Source organism: Calonectris borealis, chromosome 17 (genome assembly GCF_964195595.1).
Source record: "Calonectris borealis chromosome 17, bCalBor7.hap1.2, whole genome shotgun sequence".
NCBI classification, from domain to species: Eukaryota; Metazoa; Chordata; class Aves; order Procellariiformes; family Procellariidae; genus Calonectris; species Calonectris borealis.
In genome coordinates this window covers 12,306,079-12,327,994 of record NC_134328.1, presented here as the reverse complement: position 1 = coordinate 12,327,994, position 21,916 = coordinate 12,306,079, and the positions used below count along the sequence as shown (strand labels likewise).

General features: G+C 37.6%; 1 protein-coding gene across 3 annotated transcripts in view; it reads right to left on the bottom strand.

The window, feature by feature from the left end:
• The window catches only part of RAB22A (RAB22A, member RAS oncogene family), a 48,867-nt gene extending 26,952 nt beyond the window's left edge, over positions 1-21,915 (bottom strand). The window contains exons 1-8 of one of the 3 annotated variants that reach the window (XR_012676290.1): positions 21,649-21,915; positions 19,704-19,783; positions 16,144-16,225; positions 12,232-12,303; positions 12,011-12,117; positions 10,069-10,178; positions 9,404-9,435; positions 8,548-8,678 (exon numbers count right to left, since the gene is read on the bottom strand). Coding sequence is in view for 2 of the 3 variants with exons in the window: in XM_075166596.1 (XP_075022697.1) it covers positions 8,581-8,678; positions 10,069-10,178; positions 12,011-12,117; positions 12,232-12,303; positions 16,144-16,225; positions 19,704-19,783; positions 21,649-21,684 (585 nt within the window). In the remaining variant the exon portion in view is untranslated. Of the gene's footprint in view, positions 1-8,547; positions 8,679-9,403; positions 9,436-10,068; positions 10,179-10,478; positions 10,775-12,010; positions 12,118-12,231; positions 12,304-16,143; positions 16,226-19,703; positions 19,784-21,648 lie in introns of those variants that run through there. The other 2 variants (XM_075166596.1, XM_075166597.1) reach the window with 2 other exon arrangements.
• Position 21,916: the final 1 nt, after the last annotated feature.

Sequence of the window (21,916 nt, the reverse complement as noted above, 5' to 3'; positions counted from 1 at the left end):
CATTTAATATTGTGCAGCTCAGATTCATTGAAATGGGAATGCACGAAGGCCACCTGCAGTACTAGGTCCTTAACAATTACACAAACCAACCCTCACTTTATTTTTATTCAGCCACAAGACTAGAAGGCAACTTGTTGCCCAGGTGGGTTTTGATTAACTGGAAAAATAGGGGTGAACACTACAGGGGAAACTCTTAAGAGCACCTGAAAGCTTTGCACTGGAACAATTTTAAAGAACAGTTTCATCTGTTACAAAACTTTTACCTTAAAAGCAATGAAAGACTTGATCCAAGTAAAACATTCTCTCATATTGTGTGTGTGCAAATTAGGTGGTTTGCATTTAGTTATCTAGATTCCCTATGCAAACACATGTAAATGTGTTTTTCTCTCTATTCTAGCACATTCCTTGTCTTTACCCTTCTGATGCTCTCTCCGATGCACATTCATACCCCCTTACACAAACATATCTGACACTCTTCAAAAGCAGTTTACACACAACTAAGATAAAAATAGCAAGTACTGAACAATAAATTGAAGCTATTCCAGGTCTCTCTTAAAAAGATGACAGTATGTGTTTCCTGCATACGAACTGCAGCCAGTTGCTTAGTAGAAACTTGTGTCCAACATTTTCAGGTAAAAGATCAGTATCAGAAACAGGACTTTTTTTTTTTGCTTATTTACGCTTTTCAAGTCTGCTATTAACTGAACATGTTAGACTTGCATCACATATTGAAACAAGAAAACTACATCTTCTAAGCATCACATAAGACAACTAAGATAACCGTAGCCAACTCCATATTTTTGTGCTCTACATAACCACCAAAGCAATGGTTTAAAAAAAGCAAGCTACCAACCAGCTGGCCGTATTAACAAATAAGAAAGGATCCCTTCCCAGCATGACAGGCCCCCACAACACTGTGCAGATATTAAAAGCACTTTACAGTTTTGATTGACAGAAACCTGGCCTAAGCAGTCAAGAATTTTACATTTCATGCAGTCTAAGCTAAAAGCAATGTATTAAATAACTTGACCCTGGTAGAATTTGTCAGGCCTTGCACTGGTTGACAAGACTGTGTGTGGCCTGCAGTTTCTCAGCCATCATGCTGCAAAGAAAGGAAGCATTACACAAAAGCTGCATTCTCTCTGCTGTTTTTCCCCATCCCTTCTTTGTACAAGTTTGTCTTCTGCCTTTGTCTGTGGATACATAAACCAGGGAAAAGCTAGTGTTTCTGAATGACCAATAGTCAGTACTTTTGCAAAAAGCTATTTGAATCATCACTTAGAATCACTTCTGCCATGGTATTGCTTACATTCCTCTTCTATAATTCTATTACTATAGAGACTATTTTTTAAGACGTTGAGAATTTTGGAACCATTTATAAACAAAGCCAGCACATTTATAAACAAAGCTTTTTATTAATAAAATGTTTACACCTTTTTTTGCACAATACATCAGACTGGTAGTGATTTAGCATGTTATTACACTATAAAAGTTTATTATGAATGCTTAAGCTGAAAAGGCTGTTTACATTATGCCAAATCAACCTTTCTTTATTTGCATTCTATGCACTATATGGGAGTGTAACAATTCAAACAAAAAGGAGAGAACAAAAGCCTGGTTTTCCTCATTAGCATCTACAAACCAACAATACAGACAAACCTGTACATGCTCTCAGGACCAGCCCAAGAGAAGACTAAAAAAGTCTCAAAACATTCATAAGCTTGGGAATTCATCACTACAACATCTCATCACTAGTAATCTGACTACATTTCATGCAGTGAAGCAATGGTTGTAAATTTGTGCAGTTTACAGTGCTGCAAATGCTCTGTAACTTTGAGCGGCTTAAGTTTGTTTTAATAAGAGATACTATAATAAGAAGGCACAGACCTTTCAACCTTTGTAACAGGTTAACCCAATCCTATAATGAAAAGGCAGAACGTTCTTAAGAGGGACAAGAATTGCTGATACAAAGGTTAACCTTCATGCTTAATTTTACAGGCAAACATTTATTACACTGCAAGAGCTATATGCATATCAGGTTATTTTTGTGCCCTGAATACACAGATGCAAATGCAGAAGAAGAATACACAAATGCATTCAGAAGAAACCTTCAGAAGGATTTCTTTTTTTCTTCATTGTACTGGGGGTGGGAGGTACAACGGGGAAGATTGCCGGGAAGTCTTAAGTGTCTTACAGCTACAGAAATGCAATCCATTTCTGTGTCTTAAATCAATTTACTGTATCACAATTTCAATGTTGGATACACAATATTCAGAAACAGGAAGTACAAAAGAGGAAGTTAAAATATAGAAGTGTTTACGTCATGTTACTAGAGCCTTACAATGATTTGTAAGGCTCCCCCAGGTGAATGTGCTTTTAGCCTTCATTATGTGGTATAACACAGGTACATTCTCAGCTGCTGTTTCCATAACAGTTTCATAAGGCTGCACTAATGAATTACCATTTTGTTTACAAATATTTGCTGCTGTGACAGATATTTCTAGAACCTTTGAGGAGAAAGACATTTACCACCTATTCTTGGCTAAATCCCATAAGGAAACAAAGAACAAATTGTCAAGAAAACATAATGGATTTAATGGGAAATACATACTGTAACATGACTAAAAGTGAGGCAAGAAAGTAGCAGCGAACCTACCTAGGTGTCAGAGTTACAGCATATCCAAGTGCAACAACTGGATGGAGTATCACACTGACACAGAGGAAGAGCATGGCAGAAAGAGTGGTCTGTATCCTTCAACATTTGAAGTAGCAGTTGGTTTGTTCAATAATACATATGTGAAAAAATTAACAGAAATGAAGCAAAGAAAAACCCAACCTTCTTAAAAGAAGAGTGCCTTTACAAAGGTAATCAGCTTCTTGAATAAAATTCATTGTTAGTGTTTAAACAAAAATTTAAGAACCCCAACTTGCATGATGATGTAATGGGAAAAGCCAAATTTTTTCTTCTAAGAAGTCTTTATTCTAGATGAGAGCAGTTTCAGCAAATGCTGTCCCAATTTTTCGGGGACAAATCATCCTACTGCCTTGATTTTCCATGTAAAATAGGAAGCACCAAATAACTCTAGGCCACTAGAACTTTTCTAAGTGTTTTTAAATAGCTGTTCATAGCACATACACTCTGACAACGCTATGTTAAAAATTCAGGGTGGGGTGGGGAGAAATGGGAGGGGGAAGGAGGAAAAAGCTGACCCTAGGATCATTTTGACATGTCAGAGACTAAGCCCATCAGTACTCTTGGGTTTCAGGATACTCTTATACGCCTTGAAAGATTTGTTATCTGTGACACTTTATACATAAAGCGTGGTAATGCTTGTTTGATTTTTCCAAGTCATGCATTTTTGATTCTAGATGACCAAGAAAGTGTTTGCATTCAAACTTCTGAGACCTCCAAAATATCAGAAGGGATTTTTCAGAACCAAGCATTGGTGTCAGAAGGCCTAGTAATTAGGGAAATATGTTTTGGCACCTGAATTCTTGTATGAGAAACAAGGATGTGGTTTCAAGCTTATTTTGACAAGCTGGAGCCATACAACCCTGAAAAGGTCAGCTGACATGACTTTTTTGTACTAGAACCTATATTTCTATCTTAGATTGGTAATTCACAACATCATATTTCTATAAAACTTCTGCCACTTACAATTACTAAGGTTGTGATCTATTACTAGGAATGTGATCTGAACATAAAACTTTAAGTTTTCTGTAGAGAATTTTGTGCAGATTTTTTTAGAAGCTTAGTTCCAAGCACACAGTTCTCCTGCTTCAAGTAACTGAATCGTGGCATACAGTCTCAAGTCACTGTAAAACAACTTCCCGCTAAAAAAGTTAAGAAAGTTTGTCCTTCTCTCTTGTCCATAAACAGAAGAGCCTCTTTTTTTTTTAGAGGTTTAAAGCATTTAAGAGAGATATGTGAAGCTTTTTAGAAAATGAATAGGCAGTGTAGAAGTTTTAAGTCAGTGAATTATTCAGATTCTCCTCATGTTTGAGATTATTTTTTCTACTTCTATGTAGCTATTGCTGCTTGTAAGTGAGGTTTGCTCCAGGGTGACTAGCTACACAGTTCAGACAGCTTCTGTCCTGTAAATCATCAATTCCCAAGATAGTCTTTCCAGATTGCTGACATAGCACACCACAAATAGACTACACCATCCTTAATAAACACTAAAGACTGTTTCACAAGAAAGTCATTCACACATCACTGATAAAGCTTCCTTTTCCAACTAATACTCAATATGTTATACTGGAAATTACCACTAATGTTAAGGAATAATTTAGGATTAACATCATAACAAAAATCTTATTGAGGCCAACTTTTAAACCATTCAAGATATTCAGCCTGAATTATTTTTTGATAATTAAAATGAAGCTTTAACCATTAATGTAGACAGCTCCCAATGAATCCCCCACCTCTCAACCAGGTTAAAGAATTAGGTTCCCAAATCAGTAAGTAGGCATTGTCTCCTCTCCTCTTACTCTCTTCCCAAGCATGTAAATAATCTTTCTTGAGCAGGCTGGTAGCATTAAATTGGTATTATGTACATCAACACATCAAAGACTCAAGTCTGCATAAAACGCCCCTCTAAACTATCAACTGTCTGATCCTGTAGCACCTAGAGGAAGGGCCTCACTGATGTCAGTAGGGATTTGAAGTGCAACTACTTGTGTTGTTTCAACATGGATCTACTAACATAAATGAAATCTTTACCTTCTTGGCAACAGCAAAAGTTGTTAGAATTGTCTTAGAACTTTTCAAAGCACCTATTAACAGTTTTCAGTAGTTTGGCCACTAGATGCTTCTGTTATTAAACATAAGCTTCCAGATTTCACCTACTTAGGCATTTAGTATGCCAGTTTTCAGCATGTATATAAAATATACCACAAAACTACCTACAGCACAGATCAAGAGCCTGGCAAGTCAGCTAAGAGATTGTTATAATTTAGAGGGTCAGATGAAGACACCCTCCAAAACTTGGGGAGCACATTTAAGTTGCTCCAAAGCTTAAGAACTAAACATTTATCAAATGGTACTTTTGTACAAATCTATAACTTTCGTGGGAAAGAATTGGTGGTGTTTATAAGTTGAAATAGTCATATTTTGTCAGTTAAAAATGCTCTGAATCAATGATATGACATCAATCTTGTTACATTTTTACATACATGATACTTTACCCTTCCAAACTTGCTTTGCAGCAATTAATTCCCTTTGAGAGTATCTGAAAGTCTAGTCTCCATGATAAGCTCCATTCATTAAACAGAAAGGCATAGTGGAATAAAACTTCAGTCCTGAGCTTTTTCAACAACTTCTTAAAAGGAAAAAAGTTATTAAAAATTTAGCTGGAATGGTTGATAATCAGCACTCCAAACACTCAAAGGCTAATGTACCTCCAAATAGAGAAGCTATGTTAGGACAAAATATAATCAATTTCAGCAAGCCTAGTGTAATATGAAAGTGGATGGCCTAACAAATTATTAATATCGAAGAAACCATTTTTCTTCAACAAAAAAATGAAACAATGAACATGTGCATCTCATCCAGGGAAGACTGCATTCCAGCTTTCAGCTACGGCCAACTGATCAATAAACAGTTATCTTGGCTCAAGAGAACTTACATCAACAGTCTGTCATTTTAAATAGGCATGTGTTAAAAAGCAGTCTCGCTTCAGTGTTTGTAGTTTGGACAATCTGAAACACTGGCTATTTCCATGTTCTCATTAACTGCAGTAATTCAAGATCAGAACTGCAAAAAGGATATGAAGTATGCTGGCATTCCACTCAAATTGGTAACAAAACAAAAGGAGTCTGAGGCATTAAGACTTAGCTACATTTGAGAAGGGCCAGATTGTTGCTGCTTCTTCAATGTTTTGGGGTAGGGTTTTTTTGTTTGTTTTTAAAGTTCAATTTTGGTGCATTGTAAATAACTGACAATAGATCAGAAAGCAGTTCCTAAAGATTTGCTAAGATATATGGATCTCTCCCCTGACTGGAGAGAACTACAATAATCTCAATACTAGCCTAGCTCTCAGTCTTGCCTAGAGTCCAATATTTTCTTCTCAAGCCAATAAATCTTGCATAAATACTATTAAACCATTTTTGTTATCTCACTGAAAAACAGATTTAAACTCTATTTTTACCACATGCTAATAGGCAACAATAATTTAGGAAATCTGAAATTCCTTTTTCTACTAATCTACATGAAAGATATTCCCAATATCTGAGACTTTCCCTCTCCTACTATGATCCTTCCAACTTCAAGAATTTCCAGATTTATTACTAACCAACTTTAATAAAAGCACTATTTTCTCTATCACAGTTAAGGTACTAAAGCACCTAGTATCTTGGTATAGAATAGGCTTCCGAAGCACTGTGAACACAAAACGTTTTAAAAACCTAGTCGAATTAGATAACCACACAATTTATTTTTTAGAAGTTTGCCAGGAGTAAGAATTAAGGTATTTCAAAGAAATTAGGGATTTCCATGACTGCCAAAGTCATAGAAAGTTCTACATTTAATTGCTAACCTGCTTTTTTATAATTAAAAATATGCCCAAGAGCAAGCTTACTCTGGTCTTTCATTACTAATTATATTTCCATCAAGCATTTTGTAGGAGTACTAAAGTTTTCTGTTCATAATTTATTTGCTTTGAGTGACAGAAAAAAATATATCCTATATTGGGCTGAACTCCAAACAAATGGCTGAACACAAATCTGTCTCTACTAGGAGATGCTTTGTTAAGGACCAATGTTTCAAAGGGGCTTCAAACAGCCTCCGTTTGGTGAAGATATACTTCTTGGGCTCTCTGTAAGCACGTAGCCTATACAACTGTGGCAAAGAAGGTGTAACTGATAATGCAGGGTAAGTAAAAGGCATGATAAAAATGTAGTCACCAAACTTCATTAAACATACTGACACATTCAAAAAATCTCACTGTAATAGCTCTCCTGTTTTGCTCCAGAATAGCTCTACAAGAATTTTCACTAATACAAACTAATCTGAAGTCTTTTCATTTCTTACAAACTTTTCTACATTTCCTTCAGAGAAAATACTTGAGATGATAGAAAACCAGATTACAAACAAAGAATAAGCATCATCAATATGACCTCATTTTGATACTAAAGCTAATCAGCGTATTTTAGTATATACTCAAGTCTATTAAGCTCTTTTTCTTCAAAAGTATAAAGTTTCTCACTAGTGCTGGTAGGAAACAAAAAGTAAAAATAAATAAAATAGCACTAATGGGTATGGTCAACCTATAGTTTAATTGAAGCGTACTAAACCAACACAGAATAAGCTAAACACTGATTTGCTAAAAACCCTCACAGATGAAAAAGCCCAGGAACCAAGAGGTAATGATCTACATTACCACATGTCTTAAGGTTACTTCCTATTTGTATTTTTGTGCTCAAAACAGGAAAGACTGGGTGCACCACAGATGAAAACTTGTTCAACAGACAGACCTCATGCTGCACCAACAGCATTCTCTATTGGCCCCTTCAAATGTGATTGAAAGAGAAAGAATTTCAGTCTGCCTCTGGATGAACTCACAGTGACAATACTAAAACGCAGGAAAAAAAAATCTGATGGAGGTTTCGCAGGAGCTCATCCATAGGTGTGGAATGGAAGGAGTGTATAAGATTGCATTATTTTTTACTGTTTTTACATAATTTATAATACTTTAAACACTGGTCTCATAAATACAATATGAATACTTTACACATGCCAAGCAATTAAAAGCTTTCCCCAAAAAATTTTAGGTCTTATCAGAACCACTGGCAGCATCTGTTTACAGCATCTGTTTTTAGTCAGTAACCACTTAATTCAGTCAGAACTACAACTAGGTTTTTTTCAACCAACATCTTAATGCTAAAGAACTCATAGGAACAAAAAGATGCCTATAAGCATATCGGTTTGCCTTAAAGTGATTAAAGTCAGCATGAAAAAAGGATTGTCTGTGGTATAAGATCTGTTGCTTGTGTCCCCACCCCCAGCGCATATCATCTTTAAATAAAAAGTGCAAATGGGATTTGGGGACTGGATGGACTGATTTGCCTATTATTTGTCTTCAGTTGCTTATTCTGTAGCCACCTCACATCAACTGTCCCATCGTACTTTGGATTAGCTACAATTAAATTTAAAATAAGGCTCACTGAAGAAAATGAAGAAGTGACATCTAACTTCCAGACTCCTCCCACCCCTAAGTCCCACAAAAGTGCTCATTTCCCTTTTTACAAAAAAAACCCTAAAATCTTGATTACAAAACTGTTAAACATTTCAATTCTACCATCCATATAGTCACCTTCCTTTCAAGCAGGCCAAAAAAGTGATGATGGATTCCTCTGAACACAAGAGATACTACACTTTCTGTAAGTAAACAGGCTGACATTACGATTGCAGTCTTTTCTGCGACTGTACAGATGTCAGATGAACTGGTCCATTTTTGTGGGACCTCGGGTGTATGAACACCAGCAGATAAAGATTTAAGACTGATAATATAAACCCAACGTGAACTATTAACTTCCAAGACCACCTACTGTATAAACAAGTCTGCTTTTCTAAGGGATCAGTCAACAGCAGCTGCGCTTTGTCACCGATGGCTGTCTTCTAAGTTTGAAGCCCTTACCACTAGACGGGGGGTTGGTGTCAGTTGATGGAATTCTGCGACCTACAAGGAGGCAGAAAAAAATTTAAAGCAAACGTTATACTTGAAACTAATTCGAAGCATTCAGTGTATGTTTTCTATACAAAAATGTCTTCAATTAGTCATATGTCATTAATGACAACATTCCTGCATAACAGAAGGATGGCAGTTAACAGTCTATAATATGTCCATAAGAGGTACAGTTCCACAAAAGAAGAGTAGAGGCAGTTTTAAGCTAATTTTGCAGCATTTACACTTCAGGCTAATGTAGACTTGGAGAGCTAAGCTATAAAACTACCCAGAGAACATACTCCGCAGGATCCAATACCATCTGGAATATCTTCATTGATAACTACCATCTTGACCTATATTTCCACAGCAGATCACCTGCATCAGGCTTAGCACAGAAGTGCTTGTAAAGATAGCTGCTTTAGTCATCTAATCAGTCTTTAAAATTGACTATTCTTGGTTGAGTATTCTTTTCTGAGGAGGATTTATGTTTTTTTTTTTTCCCCATAGTTTATTCAAGATCAATTTTAGAGAGCAACTATTAAGTCAGTAAATCAGGAAGCTGATCTACAGTACATACTTTTTACATCAGCTTCAATATATTCAACTGCTTATAAGGACCCTATTTTTTTTTCCTTAAGTCTAATGCTTCTGTAGTTATTCAAAGCTAAACTGCAGTGCACACACACATACACAAATGGATTGCTGCTTGTCCTCCTTTCGCAAACAGGCTGACATACCTGCACATCGGTGCTGCTGCCTGAAACATATCCTGCAAATAATATTGCATGGAATTCACTTTGGAATACTGTCTGCTTTTCATTCACACAAAAAAAATTGTCATTGTCGTCCCCACCATGAACGAGACAGAAAAGATTTGCAATTTGATTAAAAAACCCAAGGTATCACAAAAATACTTGTAGAAAATCTACACAAAATAGTTGCTATTTCCTAGGCAGTAATCTGGCATTTATGAATTCTTCTATTTTTGAAAATGCACTGTTTTAGACTAAGTATAAACACTAAGAGTGAGAACTTAATTCCTTTTCTCAGCTGTATAAAGTTTGGATCTTCCTATTGCCATTTCCTTTCCCTTCCATAACCTTGGAAGTACCAATTGAAACATTCAACAGATACAGTAAGATGACACTGACTTCTGACATGAGTGCCCTGCTTGCTATTTATCCAGCAGCATCACAGTAGGCTTAAAATTTCTAGAAGGAATATTTAGAGGTCATTAGATGACCAAAAATTTATACAGCTCATTCTGCAGTTTGTATTCATGTCCGATTTTAATAAATTTAAGTCAGTATACTCTCACCTAAACAGCACAAAAACTAACAGTAATCAAATTTCTACTTGAACTTCTTTCTGAAGAAAGCACATTAATTTTTTAAATACTTACTAATTTCTATAAAGAGTTCATTAATGTTTATTGCATTTTTCGCACTTGTCTCTACAAATATTGCATGAATGGAATCTGCATAGTCTTTAGCATCTTTTTCCATGACTTCTCTGGAAAAACAAAGCAGAGAAAAAACTGTGAATGCAAAAAAACCCCAACATTATTCAAAATCTTAAGGGAGAGATCAAGCTTTTAACTGTATCATTAAATAAATATTTTGTATTTTACCTGTTTGGCATGACAGTGCTCCCTCATCCTGAAGTTGATGCTTGTTCTTTACTCTATGCTGTCTCCCTGCCTTGAGGTATGAGCATCACTGAAGCACAATCATAAACTAAACAAGGCCTTAATCCACCTGACAACAGTACAGTGGAGTTTGTTTCTTGGGTGCTCTAAGTGTGGGTCTGCAATCAATCATTAGGGGGGGCTTTATTCTTCACACACAGAACAGTTTTAGATGTACTGAAAAGATCCTAAAGCATTAGTTCCACTAATCCAGTGGACTTCCTACAGCTGTTTACAAAACCAAGTACCTCACAACACTGCACAGATCATGAGTATAACGTTTACTTTACATAAAGCATGAAGACAGAGCTATAAACAGAAACATATTTAGACTGAGCACACAACAGACCCAAGAAGTGAAAAAGTTATTCTGCACCCCGAAGTAGGCAAGTTGATAATGATGTATGTTTCTTTAAACAACCTGAAAAAAACCAAACCCCAATAGGTGGAGAGAGGACTGGACTGTATCACTTTACAATTTCTAGAAAAAATAGGCTACTTTCAGTAACAAGGGACTTAAGACAGAAGTACAGACCTTAGATCAGTGACTCAAATATTGCCTCCGACTAAAGTACAAGGAATCTTGCTCACTAGATTGAATAGCAATGTTTACATCATTTATGTGGCCACTTAAGCACCACGAAATAAGCGTGTGAGACTTAATACTGCATGCCTTATATTTGTCTTCTAAGTAATTTTATGCCATATTTCCTTCAAGACACATGCTACTTCTAACAAAAGTTATTAGAGCGCACTAGGTAACTGCTATATATTAATAATTTGTAAAACTATACTAAGAACCAACTTTGCACGGATTCTTTGAACACATAATTATCTGTCTCTTTTGAGACACCGGCTGTGGTACCTTTTCCAATGAAGTCTGAAAAACAAGAAGCTTGCACACACCTTCTTTCTGAGTTTTGCCTTATTTAACCAGGACATCAATAAAAAAAGGCTTCTTTTGTTTTTACTACATGCCTTCTCAAAAGTTTGGCTGTTCATAAAGTTTCTCAAGAACTTTTCCCGCTCCCCGCAGCTATTTCCGCCACAGCCAATTCCACCCCAATATTTAAGCAGGGAAAGAAGGCACCTGAACAAGCAAGTCAGAAAAACCTACACAATGCTTTCCAACAGGCTTGATGTTTTTCTTAAGAAAATGAGGTGCTACAGACTGACAGGGGTACTTCTTATGAAGCTTGTAAACAGCTTGTATTACACTGTAGTTTCACAGGCAGTTTAGGCTTGTGTAACTTGGCACTGCCACCAGAGAAGGTAATCCCGTCTCCCTGTAAACTGCTGATTCCTAACCCTGCTATCCCACCTCTGTCATGTCAGCAAGTGTTCATGGTGTGAGAAAGACAAATACACTTGGATCAGTTTTCCTTTTTTTAGTTTTAATCTGAATCCATTTTACAGCCTGCCTTACTGCCCAATCACACACGTGCTCATACCAACACAGGGGAGGAAGTGGGCGAGACTGTCCAAGGGCAGACTAACCAAGTCTTCTGACAGTAGAAACAGCTCAGACCCCTTGTGAAACTACAATGCTCGTGCAAAACAGCTTAAATGCTCTATACCTTTCACCTGCTCTGAAATCTTAAAATATTTAGCACTATGAGCTTAAGTGAAAACCTCCAAACTGTCAGCGGTTATTTACCTTACATCATTAAGATCACACTTATTTCCTGCAATAGCTACAACAATGTTTGGAGGTCCATGTTGTCGAAGCTCTTTAACCCAGTTCTTTAACGTTGAGAAAGTTTCCTGATATGGAAAAAAAAAAAGAAAAGAAACCAGAAGGAATTAAGAATCAGAACTGGCCCATAACACAAAAGCCCCCAGAAATCGTAATGCTGGGTCAAAAATGAAATTTCTTACCTCTTTTGTGATGTCATACACTATAATGGCTGCTGCTGACCCTCTGTAATACATTGGGGCTAATGCACGAAACTGAAAGAAAGATACCATACATTATGAATCTGATCTTCCATTGACCTCCATGATTTCCTTAGTATTATTATTGAAGAAAGTGAAAACTAGCTTTAAAGTTCACATTAGTGGAAGTAGTTTCTTTACAATTACAGAGAGGTGTGCAGTAGAGCACAAACTTCCATGAAAGTATTGTTTTACAAAGGCCAACTAATAAATAGTTTAGGGATCAGCAGCACACCTACTGCAAAACGCAGGAAGCCCAACTTGACCTTATTTTGACTAGATTAGAATCTCTCATTTAAAAGACTGTAGATTATACACAGACAAACCTGCAGGATATATGCTCGACTTTAAACACTGAGCAAGGGGAAAATAGCCAAAAATGAACTTGCCTCTTCTCCTTTAAGACACTCATGCTTTTGGACAAAAAGTAATTTCAAGAAAACTAGCATGTATTACTGCTGATCTGAAATATTCAGAAGTTGGTGTCAACCTCTAGCCCCATGGATCAGTCACGGCACTCTTAAATACTAGAAATCTTGGTTTCTTCATAATCTAACTTATAGCTTTAGGGATTTCACTTAGTTTTTTCTGCAAAACTCAGAAGTTAGAGGCATGTTTAAAACTAAAAACTGCAAAAGCCCACAACTATGTGACCTGTTGCAAATAGAGCTTTAAGAAACACGCTAGACTGAAAAAAGTAATAGAGCACACGATTAAGGTGCATCAAAAATATCAATCGAGCATCCTTAACAACAGTGTGGTATTCTACTAACTTAAAAAGAACTAGACAACTAATGTAGCAACCAAAACTCAAGTCAAAGCACACATAAACTGCATGTAGTGCTTTGATGTAAGCATATGTGATTTAGAGCTTTTATGCATCTTATTACTCAGGGTAAAAATCATGAATAGAATACAGTTTTTCATAAAGGCTTATTTGGTTCTAATAAAATACCAATCTCCTTTTGCTTATACAGTTCAACTGAGAGCAATATTATAAATCATTAAAACCTTGCTATAAAGCAGAATTTCAGACCATTTACATTTGGCTCTCAAATTCTGTTTTGAAAACAGCATTTTGAACACAAAGTTCAGAATATAAAAATATTTAATAGTGGGAAAGGGAAACATGGGCAGGCATTCAGTTCATGTTGGGACATAATCCCTCTCTTCCTCCTCAGTACTAAAATGTAAAGGGAAACATATTTGGTAAACCACCGCTTGGACTGGTTGCAACCTGGCTTTTTGATTATTTGACTATTTACATTGGGAATAAACCAACTTTCACTTGCTGATTTTGTATTACTCTCATTTCCTGCCTGCTAACACTTAGATACTTTTTTCCACCTAAGAGCAGTCAGCAGATAAAATACATTAACAAAACAGATGTTACCAGAAACACTGAATTTTCCTTTTGCTATTTTTCCAAAGACTTCAGGTTGCCCTCCAGCCTCCGATTTGTGGTTTGACAGAATTATTAAGATGACATAACATAATTATCCAGAGAAACTGTCACAATTGTTAGGTGAAAAGGCAAAAATCCTAATTGCTGTAAGTAATCTCCTATCAACTTTACTCAGTGTAGAAGAAATGAAAGAAGAAATAAGGCGTGTGTGTGTAGGGAAATGAGCTATGTGAAGTGAATTAGTGCACATTTCCACCTTTGGAGTGAAGATAGCCAGCCACTCCCTGAAGCCATTTAGAACAAGGGGTTGCCCAGTATAGTGTAGAACTATTCACTGCTGGGCTTTTGAAGTGGAAAATAGCAAATGCTCCTCAAGAAGCCAGGACTGCGAGTTCTGGTGTTACACATCACAGCTCAGTGGAGACATTTTAGTTCCAAGAATGGTGTGGACATTTTTGGTATTTCAGATCACCAGGGATGGGATCCCTTCAATAATTCATTGTCAGATGTGTTGCATGACCAGAAAACTGTGCTACAGATTTCAGGGCAAGGCAGGTATACAGACCATTTGTGACTAGCAGTAAGTGATAGTGCTGTTCAGTTTTGGAGAAAGAAACATCTATGAAGATACTGGCATAATTTCAAAGTAAATATCCTTGCTCCCGTTTCACTGGTTTCCTTGGATATACTGGGGCCCCACAGTGACTTCTCTCAGGTGTGGAACATAAGCTTCACAGATATCACAGCTCTTGGGTGACAGCCCAGGTAAGACATCTTTCCTTTTTTGATGCCAATAAAGATATCATGCAACTTGTATGGAAGAAATTTAAAGAGATGTCACTCAAAGTCTAAAAACAGAAAGACAAGGAACATGCTAGTCACGAACAGAGATGCTTCCTCAGATTGTAGTGTGCTGAATCCAAATTAGGGCGTTCTCCCACTGCTTGCAAACACAGTTAAAGTGAACAGGATGGAATACTAATATGTAATGGATATTTCCTGCCAAGTTGTGGCAGGCATGTTTATAAAGCTTTCTATTTAAGAGCACCAGCCTCTCAAAATTCATACTCTACCTTTCAGAAGACTCACGTCCCAGCATTAACATTTCAGAATAGGCTAGGATGTTCACTTAAGACAAATTACAGCAAATGCTGACTGACTGCTAGTAATGGAAGGACTCAGATATTTCTGATAGCGTGGATACTATTGGACATATCCCTGACAACATAAGTTTGCTTATATGGTGCTGCTGGAAGGAAATAAATTGTCATTCAAAATCTGCAGCACTGAAATGCAATACAAATATACTTGAGTTACCTCCTGGCCACCAAGGCTGTTATCAAGCTAAAAGCTAGCAAGTCAGTTCCACCAGGACTCCAAAAGGTCAAGTGACTCTGCACAGGGATGACTGAGCCTTTACCAGGTTGGGGTTTTTCTGGTTTTGGTGGGGGGCGAGGGGGGTGTTTTGGGTTTTTTTTTTTTTGCTTGGGCTCTCTGTTTCTTGAGCCAATCCTGAAAAATAGTACAGCTGCATTTGCCAGTTATTATCCTAAAGTAATAACCCAACCTGATCAAACTGACTCTCGCTGGAGACAGCTCTGGTGTCTACCTTTGTTATAGTTAGCTCACATCCAGATGAGTAACTGACAGTTGCCAGAAGTTAACAGTCAAGAAGCTGCAAGAATAAGCACTGTTAATACGGCTACTATAATTTCTATCAGTTACTAGTAATCCATAAATAAGCAAGTTAACTAGCAAAGTTTTCCTTTTAAATTCTAAGTAAAAATCATACAAATTAATTATGATTTCATTTGACTAGTCATTTTCTTGAAAGTTTTTGTTGCCTCCCCTCAGAACTATGCATGCTGCAGAGATCAAAACCCCAAATTACCAAATTAAAATTTAAATTTCCAAATAGATTTCTTGACATACCTTCTAACACTATCAGATTTGAGAAGTAAAACTTTAAGCTAACAGAATGTGTTAGCACTTGTGTATTCTTTCCAGAATCAGGGCCTTACTTGTACTATGAAACATGATCATTCATTTCACTTGGATTCTCATGTTGCCAGTTGCACTGTCTCCAAATACTGCAGCTCAACGTTTAAAACTCAACTACAGAAATGGTACTAGAGACAGCTGCTAGCTTCCCACCTCCCCGCTTTGTTTTCTTTTGAAATGGCACTCCCTTTCAGTAAACCTAAACCCAGTCTTGTGTTTTATAAGCCCCTCTTCTTAGGTAATCATCCTTAACTTTGTACTTTAACCATGATAACAATGAAAAATAAAACCAGATATACAGCACCCGTATCTTGATAGAAACCTGCATAGAAACAAACTTTCTAACAGGTATTTGCAAAACCAGATCACATTATGACTTTCAGGGGCGGGGTTGAAAAGCAACCCAAACTCTAGCCAGAACTACCACCACAGATATTGATTCTACTTACCCGCTCCTGTCCAGCTGTATCCCAAATTAGGAATTTATGCAGCTCATTTTGATACTGTACAGTCTTGGTCATAAATGAGGCTCTGGAAAAAAATTACAGCTTATGCTTTTCAGAATATAAATACGTTCTTAGAACATTACCATCATGAACTTTTAAAAAGGTTTACATTCCAATAAAAGTGCTTCCCTCCCCCCCCCCCGAACAAAACTGATGAAGATTTTCATATATAAAGGCTGAAATTAATGAGGCAAAGGGCCTCAGAGGATGACGTTTCCTTTCAGAGGATGAAATTCAACTAACAAAACAGAAGAAACACAAATGCAAATTATAAGCTTTTACTGTTCGTAAGCTTTTGATAAAAATAAAAGATGTATGACCAAAAAAAATCAGAAAGATCAGCCTTTTTAAGAACATTCTTCCTAAGTGGAAGAATCATCACATCAAATCACTTAAGTGTATACCAGAAACTTCCGGAGGGAAAGAGATCAAATCCTTTCCCTTTGCATCAGCTTTTTTCTATCTCTGTACTAACATTCAGATAAACACTGGTAAGTCCATACTTGAGGATAAAACATGGGAGATTCGTATCACTATTGGTGGGTGTTAAGAGGACAGAGAAATCAATAATGAGTAACTTGCTTGTTGTCTGCACTCTGTACAGCTCCCAAATCCTGTCCGTCATTATATACTTCAGTCTGCAGAGGCTCTTACACTTCCAGAAGACAAAAAAAAAAAATCTCTTCCTATGCTCTAGCTGCCCCCCCAACTTAATAGATGTTTTACAGTAAAATATTGCAAAATATTGCAAAGTACTTCTGTGCTTTACTTGATCTGCTTTACATGAATCACTGTATTTCCCACAAGAACAGGAACTCAGAGACCTAATCTTTTATAAGAGGGAGTTCTTTGCTATAACTACTACTTGTAGACACATTTTTTACTAGAAAAGCCATGCACTGATTCAAATCCTTGTAGAATAGGAACTATAGATGCCATAATTATTTTACACATATAAGATCCTACATTATGATCTTGAACACCTTTTGTAAGCTTAATTCCTGTCACTTAAAAATACTGCAGACTTCCAAACTTGTTCTACTGTCAGTTTTGGACAGGATACAGGCTAGGATCCTGGAGGTGGCCTGTACTGGAGCTTCCTACAGTACACTAAGCTTGCTGTAGACTCAAAGTCAGAGAACAAGAGCCTTTCAGCATGATCAACAACATTAAATACCAGAGTCCAAGACTCTGAACTTCAGTTTATCTTGGATCTTAACTACCACCAGGGCATAAATTTTAATGATATCCATGACACTTTTTTTAGTTAATATAACTGGAGTCTTTGGGCATGTTTCAATGTTATAGGAAGACAAAACAGCTACATTATCTACATTTAAAATAAAGGGAGCAATTACACAATGCTTTCCACTGTTAAGAGGTAATCTTCTCCCCATTCCTTAAGCTCAGATGGTTTGCCAAATAGTACATCAATCTCCAAAGTTGATTACTCTTTTAAGAGGCCAAATACAAGGTTGCAGCGTCCCTAAAAAGAAAGAGTGTAACTGCAATGCATTTCAACACAGTTAACTAGATGATGTGTTTTAGCAATGACTAACGGAAAATAAAGTGACAGGAGTACCTGTTGTAAATACAGCAAAGACTTCTACTTCCTTGAGACTGCTGCAAATTAAGCATCAATTCTGAATTCTCTGGCCAATATGGAAACAATTCCCTAAATCATAGATTCTCACCGAAAATTTATCTTAGTTGGTTCTATAAACCAAAACATTCCTGTACAGTCAATTTGAACTGAACAGCTGTGTTGCTCTAATTCACATCACAACTAAACATACCAAATGCTAGCTAACAATAGAGGTTAAATGCTACTTGAAATTCTTTGACAAGTGGAAGCTTTCATTGTGACAGATGTCAATTAAAAAAAAAACACAACACCAAAAAAAACCCAAAAGAGAACAAACAGCTCAAAGACAAACCACTTTTAGGTCAACAAAAGCCTCCAAACTAGAGCTATCCTCTACGACTTCTAGTAAGAAAACAGGCATTACCCCTAATAAATTTCTTAGCTGCGTCTCTGAGCCAAGTAAACACTGTAACTACGTGAAAAAGATGCACCTGAAAGTAGTTTTATACTCATTCATAATTTCTTTTTGATGCTATAATGAAAGACTAGATATTCTGCAGTACCTAGAGATAATATGCTGGTTAAGCAAAGCGGAATGCGTCCTCAGCATCCTGAGAGGACAAAAGTTGCAGAATTCTGACAGGGTTTCAACAGCTGCCCATATTTGAACCTGAATGATGAACATTCATGACAACAAAGTACGATTGCTCAGATAATTCTAAGAGGAATGGAAACAGGACAGGAAACATAAGATTGTACCTCATGAACTCAAAAACCCGGGAGTAAACTGGTAGGTTTGAACGTTCTATACAACCTGAACTTAAAACTTTTAAGACAGCCTGCTCCCATACTTAAGCAAACAGCAATATGACTACTACCCACACATCAGTTTCATGGTCCTCCAAAAAAGAACCTCTACTGTAGCTAATTTGACAGCAACTAAGAATGTTCAACCCTTTAAGATCTAAGAAAACTACTTAGCAATCTATCTTAAAGGCTACCTTTGTTAACACTTCCTACAGAGTATCTTGCAATCTGATACCAGTACTTACACTCAAAAGAGGTGGGGGGTGTAGGGGGCAAGAGAGATATCATGGGAACTACATGTTTTTCAGAAGGACAGGATGAGACACAGCTAATCTTTATCAGCAGGATCTTTTCTGGTCAAAGCTGCAGTAAAGCCTGTGTGACACCTGAGACAGGAAGTTGCACTGACACCCCCCCACACTTTTCAGCATCAACTGAAGTCATGTCCTCCTGTACGTAAAGAATTACTTCTGAGCAAAACAGCCCGTAAGACACTTGCAAAGCAAAAAAGACAGCAAAAGAAATAAAAATAAAAAGATCCAACCACTCCAAGAATTCCTGATGCTCGCACTTCCTTCTATCCATTTGAAGATTTGAGCTCAATAACATTGCTACTCTGAGGTGAGACCAATTGCGTTAACAATTTCATCAGTTACTTAAGAGTGTGTGTATCGCATATAGATGTATAACATTAGAACTAATCCATGAAGAGAACTACAATGTGAATTAGTATTAACTACCTTCAAAAACCTAAGAAACTTCTTACTGTACTTGACACTTAAAAAAAAACTTAAAAAAAAATCATGTAGTTACATAATAATTAGATTTTGAAATTTAAGCGTAGTGCATGAGAAAAGCATGTTGTTCCTTCAACAGAAGCATCTATAGTGTATTTTATTCATAACCCAGGAATCCTAGCAGGATTTTTTTAGCTTAGATTAACAATACAAAAATCTTACACATGAAAATGGAAGCTGCACGAGTGTCGAACACACTCCTACGTTTCCTCAAGTAGCTCATGAAGTAATTAAGGCTGCAGTAATATTTATTTGTTTTATTTAAATTGGTTTTATTCTTGAACAAGTCACATTTACTTTATTTAGTTTCTTACCCTATTGTTGGGTTGATATTGGGATCAAAGCTATCTTCTACAAACCTCCACACGATACTTGATTTGCCCACACCAGTGTCCTAAAAAAAGAACAGAAACAGTTGAAAGAGATATTAGTTACTATAAACAGATAATTCTTTTTGTCCTCAGATCTTGCAATACACTGTGCTTGAATAACACATTCCTGCAAAGAATCTCACAGAAGTTCGATTCTGAAATACTTCAGGTATTATATTCATTTAGTAGAAAAATAAAAGGTCTCTGATAAGTTACAGTTTTCTAAACAAAATTGTTAAGATGTTTTTATGAAGGACTATAAAAATCTGCATTCATGCTTATTATCAGTTATTCAAACTTTTTTCTTTTTTTCAAAGCTATGCACAAATTGCATTTGAACAGGAGTAGGGAAAGACCATCTACCACTTTTAATAAAATATACAAAAGCAATTGAGTATGGTACTCCATCTTTGCAAGCCCATGGAACACATTAAATTATACAAGTGTGACACATGCATTTCAACCTCTGACTAATGCCGTCCCACCCTGCTTAATGAAAGACTTGAAATTTCTTCTGTGACACACCTGAAACATGTTTCTAATGCAACTCTACAGAGCTATAAATGGTAAAAGAGGAAACGTAATATGAAAATTCTGGGTCATGTATTTGCACCACTGACTCCACAGTTTTAAAAAAAAAAAAATACATAAACAGCATATATTTAGGAGTGAAATAATTCAACAAACTATTAGCAGTAAAACTGTTCTCAACAGCAGCTGGACATTTTAAATGGTCATTTAATTAAGACAGGTGAAGATAAACTTTTTGCTCTACATCTCCAGAGTCATTAAAATTTTAAGGAAAAAAAAAACCTGAGGACCTGCCTCATTGAAAATGAAGTTTTACGCCATTCATGCACTTTCTTGAATCTTCTGAAGAATGTAGTTAATTTGGGTACAGTATGTATGCTTTATCTTTTCAAGTTGTTTTCCTCTCAAGGAAAAGCGTATTATCTCAGTTCTGTGTTTTATGATGTTTGCAGTTTCAATAAGCAGAGCAAATCTTAAAAAAAGAAACATAGATGCAGTTCCTGGCTCCAGGAATTCAAGGACCAGTTTTCCTGGGTGCGTATTCTCCTTTCCTTACACAATGAAAGGTTTCTCAGGTCGGGCGAACACAAACAGTAGCTAGTAGTTACCCCAAATGCCTTCATAAGACGAAGGGCACAGAAACACGTAATTTTCCCTCTGAAGGGCAACGTGGCCATTTAGAAGCAGAAAACAATTCCGTCTGTCACACTCTGTACAGCACAGGATTTAGATACAGGTGGAGACAACTCCACCTATTGAACGTCAGGCTCTCCAGTGAAGCCCTCAGACCAAACCAAGCCAACACGCAGCTTTATAGCCTTGATTTTTTTTAAGTTTCCGTTTGCTTGGTGTCTCCTTCGTCCAGCACCTGCCACACTTTAGGGCACTTTCAAAGCCTACATACGTTAAAAAAAAGTTCCGGCCCCTCCCCCTCGAGTTTGATTTCAGGTGCTTTTACTTATTTATTTTGTGAACTCCAAGCCCGAAACAGCTTGCGAGAAGAGGGAAGCACACGCTGGATGTTCGTGCCTCCTCTCTTTTCTTTTTTTCGGAAACACCGAAAAAAAAGGATCGATATTTACCTCTGGAAAACGCCTCCCCCCGTGCAGGGGAAGGCCCTTCCGGCCGCCCGCTCGCCTCAGGGGGACGGGGCCGGACAGCTGGGGCGCGCCGGCAGCTCTGGCAGGGGCGAGGCCCACCCTTCGCCTAGGGAAGAGGACCCCCACACTCAAAGCCTCTCTGGGGCTCACGGAGAGGCTCTCCACCGCCGGAGAGAGCCTTTCAAGCCAGCCCTTCAGCAGACTCACTCCCTCCCGCCGCCCCCAGCCCCGCGGAGAGCCGGCCGCAGAGCACTTACCCCCAGAAGGCAAACTTTCAGCTCCCTCAGAGCCATGGCCGGGCAGGCTGCGCCTTTAACGAGCGCCTGAGACGCAGCCCAGAACGATCATAGCCCTTCCCGAGGCACGCGTACACCCGAGGCCTGTGGGGGCAGCCCCCCGCCTCCCCCACGCCGTGGTTACCAGTAAACCTTCCTCCTCAGGCTCCGCGGACGCGACGCCATCTTGGGCGGCCCGCCGGAGTCACCTGACTACACTCCCCGCCCGCCGCCACCGCGGTTTATCTTC